The sequence below is a fragment of the Limulus polyphemus genome, unplaced genomic scaffold, assembly GCF_000517525.1.
Source record: "Limulus polyphemus unplaced genomic scaffold, Limulus_polyphemus-2.1.2 Scaffold1149, whole genome shotgun sequence".
Classification (NCBI taxonomy): Eukaryota; Metazoa; Arthropoda; class Merostomata; order Xiphosura; family Limulidae; genus Limulus; species Limulus polyphemus.
Window position 1 is genome coordinate 68,639 of NW_013666759.1, and position 11,952 is coordinate 80,590.

The following is an 11,952-nucleotide window of genomic DNA, read 5'->3' on the forward strand; positions in this document are numbered from 1 at the left end:
ACTCAGTTGCTGCTTGATGTAGGTTGCTAAGCCTTTAACAAATTTGCACATGAAGGATATGAAACAAAATAATGTTATCAATGTTTCCACGCTGATTTTTCCAAGCCTGTTCCATTGGCTGTGGTTTTGCTGGATAGTAGATAGTACATTTAGTACATGGGAACAAAGCTTGTAATGAAAGCATAGTTGATAATTCTCCATACAGAAAACAATGTAATATTATATATCAGTTGATAGATGAAAACTTTAGCTTTCTATTGGTTATAAATAATATAGTATTAAACGTAAGAGAAAATGTAAGAGAGAGGATGTAACAAGAGGGGTCTGAATTTTTATTTGATGGCTCTGTAACCAAACAAGATTAAAGGCTATGAAAATTATGCTTTGCCTGAGTGATGAAAATATTATCATGAGTAATTTATGTTAAATTTTGTACTTATTGGATAGGTGGCAAATAAATTAGAGAAGAGGAGATGCCCAGAAAAAAAATATCACATTTCTCACAATAGGGGAAATTCATGATTTTTTAAATATTGCCTTGTAAAATTAAGAATCTAAAATTTATATACTATTAAAATATGGATTATTAGTTACAGTTTTATGCTATACTAATTGGTATAACATGAACAAAAATTAGTTTACATTTTGAACGTAACTCACTAACAACCTTGTGACATGTACAGTAATGGATGCTTGTGGAGAGAGGGTTGATAAGACTGAAGTAAAAGAGAGGGCATGGGTGGTAGAGAAAGAGGGGGACAGACTTGAAGCAGAGGTAACCAAGGTTGAGTCGGCTAAAAAGACATCACCAAAAGGACATGACAAGGAGTGTCACAAGTCAAGGCCAGTTAAAAGAAGGAGAGGTGGGTATGCATAAAGGAAAAGATGAGACCAGTCCTGACTGAAAGCATTGATGGCTAGGGCACAAGAATAGAGCAAGCTTGGAATTTAGAGAGGAGGCAAAGGCATCAATGAGTGAAGTCCCCACTAGAGAACCCACCCACTGGAAAACCTGAGGGTGAAGAGGCCATTCTGTGGGTAGGAAATAGTCCAGCCAAGTTAAGTGGTCCACTGCACCCAGTACAAGGCAGGCAATTAGGTGAACCCATTGAGCATTGGCCCAATAAAGAAGGTTGAGGATTTGAAAACAAAGGGTCCTGGATTAGGTAACCCTTTGGTGGTTGATGTAGGAAACAACCATGCAGTTGTTGGAGTGGATCATAACTAAATGATCCACAAGGAAAGGTAGGAAATGGAAACATTCAAGTGTGTTGATGTGGTGAGAGGATTCATTCTGGAGCCTAGTGCCTGATGTGAGACTGTAGTTCAGAGTTGTTCTCCAACTAGAGAGGCGAAGCATTGGTGAAGAGGTGTAGGTAAGGTTTGAGAGGAGGTATTGGAACACCAATGGTGGTATTGGATCAATCCAGTCACCAAAAGAACCTTGAGTAGAGGTCAAAGATTTCCATGAGTAATTCCACTGGTTTTGAAAGGACCATTGGAGGAGGCGCATATGAGCACAACCCAAAGGGATAAATGGCTCTAGTGAAGCCATGGTCCCAAAAGTGATTAAACCTCTTATGCAGTATGAGTAGGAAAGGCTTGCATCCTGATGACTGAAAGTTCCAGAGCTCACACACAGATAGGAGAAGGTTGAGCATGTCTAAGAAAGGAGTTGAAGAAAACTCCCAGATGAACAAGATATTGGGTGAGAGTGAGAAATGATTTGGAAGTTTTGAAGAGCCACCCCAGATAGGTGCTTTCCCTCAGAAGAAGGGAGGTATAAAGGGAAGACTTTTCATGAGTATGACAGGAAAAGCCAATCGTTCATGAAGATCCAGTTACTGGAAGATACAATCCCAATAAATGAAGAAAATGTCTTCAAGAATCTGCAATGGGGATATGAAGGAACACATCCAAGACATTGACCTTAGTCATCCATAGTCCAGTTGATGTAACAAATCCACCTCTTACGGACATTGAAGACAGATGGGATCTGAAGGAGGAGGAAGACTGTGAGGAAGAACTGGAGTAACCCTTCTGTCTGTGGAGATTTGTGTCCAAAGGTGTGCAAACTGCAAAAGATGAGCTTAAACAAGATCCAAGTGTACTTGGTAGTCACTGACAAGACTGGTGAGACTGACATTAGGTAGAAGGGTGAGGATGAGAAGTGGAGATTGAAAGATTGGAAACAGAGAGGCTCGGATGAGGTACAGGAGTAGGATGGTGGATTTGGGACTATTTAATAACCAAGAATGTAAGCAAAGACTGATGACAGGCAGCTTCTGCCTGTGATTCAATTGAATCAGGAATACCCCAAAAACTTCAGAGTGAAGAAATGTAGCAAGGCTGAGGTCTCGTAGAAAAGAAGTTGAACCCAGGAGAGAGAAGGGTATTCCTATCCAACAAGTCCTAACAAAAAATGAGCTAAGTGAGAAGGAAAAGAGCTGAATAAGTGGAACAGGCCATGGTAGAAAAGAGAAGGGAAAGAGAATCACTAGCAAATTCACCTGGGCATGGCAAAGTGCCTCCGACATGAGATGTAGAGAGGAAAGGTAATGAAGCAAAGAAAGAAGGATCAGGCAAAGATTCCCAATTGGGCACTGGAGAGTGGAGCCAACCCCAAAGGGTCTACCCCCCTAGCAGGCATGAGAGATTCTAAATTTTGTGAATGAAGAAAGGGGAAGTAAGAATAAACTGTGAACCAGGATAAAACAATCAGAAAGATGAGGAGGACAAGGTATGTGTTGACTGGAATACAGTTGACATAGAAAGGAATTAGCATGAGTGTCAATATCAGGAGAAGGGGAAAAAAGTAAACTTCTTTAAGGTTAGGACTGTGAAGGAGGAAATGGGAAGAGTCTGATGGCAAGAGACAGAATGGAACATACCTGTGCTATAAAGTCCCAATAGTATGAGGAAGTTTGAGTGTTATCCTCAACATAAAGTGAAGTTCCCAAGGCATAACCAGGAGGGAAAAACAAACAATCAAACTCATCTTCCTCCTCATTCTCTCCTTTAAAATGAGGGGAAAGAGCACCTGACAAATGGACAGGAGCTGAAATTCCTGGCTGCATAAGGGAACCCACTATCCTATGCACAATTTCCATCAGATTATCCACATTCAATGTGCCTCCAATAGCCATATTTGAACCTTGACTTCAGTGAGGAAATTCTTCACTCACACAAGAAGTGGAAAATGTTACATAAATTTGTCAGCTCATAATTTGAAGAAAGGAAACTAAGTTTCTTAATCTACACAACTCTCGGTAAATTGTAAAAAAAAACATGTCTGATACATTCAGTACCAAGGAAAGGAATGAAGATTCATGAGTGCAAAAGCATAGAGGGAGTTAGTGCACAAGGAGGTGTGTCACCCAACAATTGGTGGATAGCTTTTGCCATATAACAACATTATTATGCAGTAATCAACTATTTTTTGGAAAACATAGCTTCAGGATAAAACCAAACATGAACGTAATAACAGGAAGCATATAAATGCTTTCTGTTATTACATTTGTGTTTTGTTGTATTATTATTATTATGCAGTAGTGCAATTCATGAGAAATCTCATGAGTTTAGGTGGGAGTTGCTTAAAGGCTAGTGGCATGCAAATCTCTAAGGTATGGGGAAGATAGCTTAATTGTGAGTAGAGGTGTGTATCATCTCGAAATTCCTAATTTCCTGTTTTACCAACTTTCTCAACCTACTGTAATCGTCCCACTCTCCTATCATACCAATTAATTTATAATGATTTTCTTTAAATTTAACTCTTATACTCTTTGTGAGCCAACCTAGACTTTTACTTGTAATCACCATTTTATATATAAAGTATATTTCAGTCTTGGATATTTAAAAGTTTATTTTTAACATTTTCCATATTTGATCAGTATCTTTAGCTAATTCATCTGTCCAATTTGCAAAATAATTCTTGTTGCATCCCTTCTGTAACCAAAAACCTCATTATTCCTAAACTCCATAAACAGTATGTGATAAAACATCAAAACTACTTAAACAATTTCCACCTCTCAACCATTTATATATTAGAACTTAACAACAAGTATAAAACACCATTATTTTTAGTAGGTTTACTGACTAACTACTGAAAAAAGCTATCCTAAATGGTTTCTAAAAATCTGTCTTCTCTCATGGTTTGAGTCTAACATTTCCCAGTCTATATGCAAAAATTAAAATCCCCCATAATCATGAGCTCACTAAAAGCTGAAATCTTAATCTTGTGTAGAGTTTCTCATTAATTTCATCTAGTGGTCTGTAATATATTCCAACTAAAAGCCTTCTCCCCTTTCAACCACTAATAGAAATCCAAAGAGGTTCAACCACCTTGTATTTGCTTTGATATCTTCAACTTTAACAGTATGCAACTCCCACCTTGCTCATAAAACCACTCCTTTCCCTCTTTTTATTATTCTAACCTTATTAAACAACCTATAACCCTGTATTTCGAAGAAATTCTTGCCATCAAAATGTTCTACATTTAATCATGTTTCAAATATTCCCATTATGTCCTCTGCTCTTATGTCCAACTGTTCTTATACTTCTAGCATTAAATAATAACAGTTTTGCCTACCTTTAAATCTACTTCTGTACTTTGTTCCTACATTTCTTTTCTCTACATCTTATTTTTCATTCATTTAGGTTATTCTGGACCTCACCATTGTCTAATCCTAGTTTAAAGCTGCCCTTGTAAATAAGCCAGCCCCTACCCTATTCCAATAAAAAACATTGATTCCAAAAAGCTTCATTTTCCTATTGAACAGATATCAAGTCCAATCAGCCAGCCTGCTCATCCTTATATATTAACTTAAGCCAGAATAATGAAGAAAAATAAAATGTAGTGAAAATAATTAGATTATGCTATCCAGGTGGAGGATATAACCAAAAGAGTGAGTGGTATAGTAAAGGGTGCTAGCAGTGATGCAGTCTTTATAGTGCATATCGGGGGCTAATGATGTATAGAAGGGTAGATAAGAGGAGCTAATTGGTAAGTACAAGGCATTCACAGAAAATTGACATAGCTTAATTATGCCAGAGATACTGCTAAGACTTAAATGTGAAAATGAATTTATAAGGTCAATAAAGCTGAATGCTAGGTTTGGGTTAATATGTAAGGACAAGTAGTTTGGCTGTTTGAATTTATGTCATTTCAGGGGTAAAAGGGAGCTTTCTGGAATGCATGATTTACATTTAAATAGGACAGGGTCTGGCTTGTTTACAAGAGCTATTTACTCAACTATAAAAGCAGCTTTAAACTAGGACTAGACAGTGGTGAGGATCAGAGTAATGAAGAAAAGACAAGGCATAGAGAAAAATATGGTGTATGAATAAAGTACAAAAGTAGTAGGCTAAGCTGTTGTTATAATATTAGAAGTTTAATAAATAAAACATGTGACTTTAGAGTGCTGGATGAAACAGAGGATTTTGATGTAATGTGAATGAATAAAACCTGATAACAGGAATGTCTTTGAAATACAACTGTAGGTTGTTTAATAGGGATAAAATACTAAAACAAAGCAGGGAAGAGGTTTTATATATAAAATGTAAGTTACATCCCATTCACCTGGGGGATATCAAAGCCAATAGCCATGAGGTTGAATCTGCTTTGGTTTCTGTTAATAGATATAAAGGGAGAAGGCTTTTAGTTAGAATTTATTATAAACCACAAGATGAAACTGATGAAATTAATGAGAAACTCTACAATGAAATAAAGAATTATTCAGCTATTCATGAGATTATGATGATGGAAGATTTAAATTTCAAGCATATACATCAAGGAATATTAATCAAGTCTTGAGGGAGACAGATTTTTCAGAAACTGTATAAGGAACAACAGTATTTTAAATTTTTGGTTAATTTCTAATAAAGAAATGATCGACTGGCTGGAATTTGGGGAAAATCTGTGTACAAGTGATCACTGCTCAATTATATTTGATGTTTTCATGCATAAAGAAATAAGGAATAATGTTAGTTTAGTTCCCAATTTCAAAAAAAGCAAAATTTGAAGAGCTGAGACAAGAATTATCTGCTGTGATCGAGCAACTTTATTAACTAGATACAGATCAAATGTGGGAAAATTTTAAAATTGAAATGTTTAATATTTAAAAGAGGAATGTTGTTTTTTTATAGAAAAATACAGATTGCTGCACGTAAAAATCCAGAGTGGTTAACAAAGGGTATAAAGGATAAAATTAAAGAAAAGCATTATAAATATAAAATATTTAAATTCACTACAATGATGGGACATTTGGAGGATTAGAAAAAATCAAGAGAGTTTGTCAAATGGGAAGATAGGAAATCAAAAAGGAACTGTATGAAAAAAGGTTGGCTGAAAATGTAAAAATTAATAGCATGGATTTCCTTAAACATATTAAGGGTAAGCAAAATGTTAAGATGTGAGTAAGGCCTCTGAGGGATGATACAGAAAGGCTAATATCTGGTGATTATGGGATGGCTGAGTTATTAAATTTGACTTTTTGTTAAAGTCTATTAATGAAGATTTAAACAACATTCCTCATCCTGAATAGCTGCTAGATAAAAACATGATCAAACAAGATGATCACATCAATTCTGAGCTTGTTAAGGTAATATTTACACAAGGGTTTTGAAAGAGGTTAAGGACTGGATATGCGAGCCATTTGCTACTATTTTTTTTTCCAAGTCCTTCAATAGAGGGTGGGTGCCAAAAGATTGGAAGCTAGCTAATGTTACTTCTCATTTCAAGAGAGGTGATGAAATTTGTCCCAGTAATTACAGATATTAGTCTTACATCAGTGGTGGGAAAAGATTTTGTAAATCTGATAAAATATGCTTTGCAAAGTCATTTAACAAAATTATAAATTTTGTTTGATAGTCAGAATGATTTCATTACAGGAAAATTCTTCCTCACTAATATTTAGACATTCTTTGAAGAGATTACTGCTTATGTAGATTAGGGTACAGTCAGAGATGTGGTATACCTGGATTCTCAAAAAGCATTTAACAAGGTGCTGCATAAAAGTTCTCTATAGGTGTGTGGGATAGGTTGTCTAACTGGACAGAAAACTGGCTGGATGGAAGAAAGCGGAGAGTTGTTATAAATGTAGTTCAGTCAAACTGAAAATATGTTACGAGTGAGGTACCTCAGGCCCGAGTGCTCTCTTTGATTTACATCAATGACAGATAAATGAATGATCAATAGATTATTTAAACTTGCTAATAACATTAAAGTTTTAGGTGTTGCTGGCTGTTAGGAGGATGTTACTGCCTTACAAAAGGATTTGGATTATATGTCAAGTTTGTTGAATAAATGGAAGATGACTTTTAATTATAACAAATGCAAGATAATGCATGTGAGACATCACAATATGAGTTATGAGTATAATTTTTATGGGAGTAACCTTAACAGTGTTATGGAAGAAAAAGACCTTGGTGTTCTGGTTGTTTAGTCTCTTAAGCCATCCAAGCGATGTACTGTTGTTAGTAGAAGGAAAAATAAGTGTTTATGTTGCACCTACAGAAATATTGAATACAAGTCAAGAATGGTTATAATATTAATGTACAGGTCATTGGTTACACCAAATTTGCAGTACTATATTTATTACTGGGTTCCTTACCTAATAAAGAACATTGAACTGTTGAAAAATGTTCAGAGGATTGCTACTAGGATGATACTCAATATAAAAAGGTTGTTATATGGGGATATATTAAGAGTTCAGAAATTGTTTTCTCTGGAAAAAAAGAAGAGTTAGAGATAATCTGATTGAGGTGTTTAAGATTGTTGTTGATGATGATTATTATTTTTTTTTTATTTAATGGTGAAAATGGTAAGACTAGGAGACATAAATAGAAACATGGGCAGGGTAGGAGTCATCTTCAGCTAATACAGCTTCATTTTTTTAACTGGGTGGTTGGCCTTTTAATTGGATTGCCTTCAAATTTTGTACATCCAGTTAATTTAGGAGTTTAAAGGAAGGCTTCATAAATATTTGAATGATAAAAGCTGGCTTTGAGTGCTTTATTTCTATTTTAGAGTTTAGTACAGTAGATGGGATTGGCCTAGATGAAACAACAAGTCTCTTTTCCTTAGATTACATGTTACTGTTTCTTGGTAGATACCCCTGTTTGGCTCATTTGGACTATTGTGTTCACTCTTACATAAGAAGAACATTGAATTACTGGAAAGGGTTCAAATGTGGGTTACTATGATGATTCCTGGGATTGAGGGGCTGTCATATGAGGGCAAGTATTTTTTCTTGAGAAAAGAAAGGTTAGAGGGAACCTGATTAGTGTTTAAAAACTATAAAGACATAGGATTGATGCATCATCTTTTTTTTTGTTTCTTTAATAGCAAAAATGGTAGGACTAAGGAACACAGATTTCAGACTTAGCAGGATAGAAGTTGTCTGCAAATTAGGCTATTTTAATTTTGTTAACAGGGTGGTCAGACTTTGAAGTAGATTACCTTCATATATGTTGATGCAAAATATTTGTGATGGTTTAAGAGAAGACCTAATGAATACTTTACAAATCAGGATTGGATACAGGCTAATGGATATTAGATGAAGGTAAAGGGACACCTACAATGGGCCAAAACAAAGGGCCCTTCACTGTCTGTCAAACATTATTTTAGGTTACAAGATTATTTGGGAAATCAGGGGAAAGGCTTCTGATTTCTTTGTGGTATATTCTGAAATAACAGAATGAGACAACGAAAGTTATGATCTGGTAAAAAGAAAGATGATGTTCCACTTAATACTGTTTTATTTTTTATATCAAAGTGATTAACTTGTGGAATGAGCTGCAGTTCTCAGCAGCTCAATAGCTGGAGACTAACAGTTTTAGATGGAAAATGATAATTTCTTATCGAATAAAGGTGGGTTTAAATTCTTATTTTTCTCAAGGGTGTGTCCAAGCAAAGCACTGAAAGTTACAAATGGGCTCTTGTTGACTATATGTTATGTTATCCTTTGAAATCAATGCTTTATCAATATCAGCTCATGTACCTCTGGGTTTTTAACTTAAATTCTAAGTAAAACTAATTCCAAACAGATAGCTACTAAAAAAAATATATATATTAGTAACTAGGCTGTAATTTGTAAACCACTAAAGTAAAATAATTACCTGAAGTCATGTCTGATGAAAGTTCTTTTAACGGTGATGGGCTGGTTTCCCCAGTCCTTGTAGTACTACTAATACTAGTAGATGGAATGGTAGAAGAAAGAGTAACTGGCACACATCTCCGGCGTTTAGTTTGTCTTTCACTGTTTGGACTTAATGGATCCCATTCATTTGATCTTTTCAAAGTTGCACAAGCCATAATTTGTTTATTTTAGTAAAGTATTATTAAACTAATATCAAAAGCATAGAAATAAATATTTATTATAATTATCGGATAGCCAAGACTATGTTTCTACTAACACTGCTAATATACATCTGTAACTTCGCGAATTTAAATGTAGGCCTACAATATATTACGTCTCTTAGCCTATCAAAAGTATCAGTAAGAAATTGCCCAAAACGCTAAAAGTAAAAGTAAAATAACAACTTCTATAGCTTTCAAGTTTCAGGACTTTTTTAATTTCAAACTTTTAGGTGGTATAATATGGAATTTTCGTGTCTCAGAAAAAGTAAAAAAAAAAAAGTAATTATTTTTTATTATGATATACGTTATACTAATATGACGTTTTCTAAATAATAAATGTAAAGTTAATTCAAAAAGTAAGCTGCGACCAACAATAAAATTTACACTCATTATCTACGCAATTTTAAATTTAAAAGCACAAACTTAATCGCAACAAACTATCTAATTAAACCTTGTAAAAACTAGAAAACAATCCCAAACAATACATTTCAACAGATGTAATCTCTCTGATATTTATTATTTACCACACTATGTTTTTAAATGATGTTTTTGAACGAAACTTGTTTGATGTATATTAGTACAAAAGTACACCATACGGGTGTTTTAAATTAAATTCTTCTTTTCTTTTCAGATTTTGCTTCCTTATTTCAATTTTGCTACATTATTTATACACACGGTTAAATAATAAGTTTTTTTCTATATGGCACTTTTAGGTGTTCGTACGCATGGGTGTCTATCAGCCCTAGAGCCTATGAGAAGGTCATCCCAAATCTTGGTGTGTGCCCATAATAATTATTTAATAATTTAAATTTTAATAAGCATATTTATTACTCAACAGCATTCGCAAAACATATCTTTATATCTTATCTACATATATAATAGCCAAATGTCTGTGTTTGTCTGTCACGCTCTGTTTCGGTCTCCGTATGTACTGAACGGTCAATTTGAGAAATCTTATTAACAACAAAAATGTTACTTTTTTGCGACGAAATTTAAAAAAAACAAAAAAAAACGGAACTTCCTCCATCAACTGATTGAAAAAAATATTTCATAACACGACATAAGGTTTTGGAACAACATGAGACCTATTGGTCCATCTTAGTTGTTCCATCCTCTAAACTAAATTAAAATAAATTTAAAAAAATCTTAAAGCCAGCCCTTATCATTTATATGCTTATCAAGTTTTTCTTAAACTCACGTAAATTTACTGCCTCTACAACATCCGAAGGCATCCCATTCCAAATGCCAACCATCCTGTCTTAGCTGAAGATGACTCCCACCTTGCCTAAATTTATATTTGTGTCCCATAGTCCTACTATTCTCACTGTAAATATTAAAAAAGATGATGCATCAACAATATCAATTCTCCTTACAACCTTAAACATCTCAATCAGATCCCCCTAAATTTTCTTTTTTCAAGAGAAAACAATTTGAGGGATTTCAGCCTTTCGTCGTATGACGGCCCCTTCATCCCAGGCACCATTCTAGTTAGCCTTCTCCGAATCCTTTCCAACAATTAAATGTCTTTCCCAAAGTAAGGAGTCCAAGACTGAACATAATATTTCAAATGTGGTCTAACCAGTGACCCGTACAATGAAAGCATAACCTCTTTAGACTTGTATTCAATATTTCTATAGATACAACCTAAAATCCTATTTGCCTTACCTCTAGCAACAGCACACTGCTTGGATGGCTTTAGAGACTGACCGTCTATTACACCAAGATCCCTTTACTTCATAACACTGATAAGGTTATTCCCATCCAAATTATACTTGTAATTCGAATTACGATAACCCACATGCAGGAACGTCGAGAGCCAGTACGGGCCCAGGGGCAAACATCCTCGCCGAGCCCCGTTTCTCTCTCTCTTTTTAACATTTTCTAGAATTTATTAAAAAGAAGATCATAAATTAGGACAGCAACGAGCTCATAAACCAGACAAAATCATAGGAGCAGCCGTTTTTACCTCACAGTATAAGCGTAAAAACGTTAATAAAATTACAACAAATATCTATTAAATCTATAAAGTAACAAATGCATATCAATTATTACTCAAATTATTATTTCAGTCGTTCTTAATGTACCAAGCGTCTATATGGAAAGAAAAGCCAAAAACTATGGTTTTTATCATTAAATGAAAATATAGCCTAAAAATGCTTTGCGGGCTTTACGGCATAACCAGGTTTCATTCGTCCGGCCCCTGGGCAGTTACACCTTTTGCCCCCTTGTCGGCGGGCCTTTCCACATGTATTATTATTTATTATAATTAAACCACATCTGCCACTTACTTGCCCAACTCATTACACAAAATGATCTAAATCCTTTTGTAGATCAGCAGCATTTTATTCAGAGCTAGCAACAACCAAGACCTTAATATTATCTGCGAATTTATGTAACTTAGTGATTATTACTTCATCTATGTCATTGATGTAGATCAAAAAGAGCAAAGGTCCTAAGACTGAACCCTGAGATACCCCGCTTTTGACATTAATCCAGTTTGACTGAACTCCTTTTGTAACAACCCTCTGCTTTCTTGATCCAGCCACTCTTCTATCCAATTTGCAAATTTATCCTCCATACCTATATATATATTG

The 11,952-nt window shown here is 34.9% G+C and overlaps 1 protein-coding gene across 2 annotated transcripts in view; it reads right to left on the reverse strand.

Moving 5' to 3' along the window:
* The window catches only part of LOC106462355 (akirin-2-like), a 31,358-nt gene extending 21,737 nt beyond the window's left edge, over positions 1-9,621 (reverse strand). For both annotated transcript variants that reach the window (XM_013922273.2, XM_013922272.2), the window contains exon 1: positions 9,118-9,621. In XM_013922273.2, the coding sequence (XP_013777727.1) occupies positions 9,118-9,313 (196 nt within the window). In that variant the 5' untranslated portion in view covers positions 9,314-9,621. The remainder of the gene's footprint in view (positions 1-9,117) is intronic.
* Positions 9,622-11,952: the final 2,331 nt, after the last annotated feature.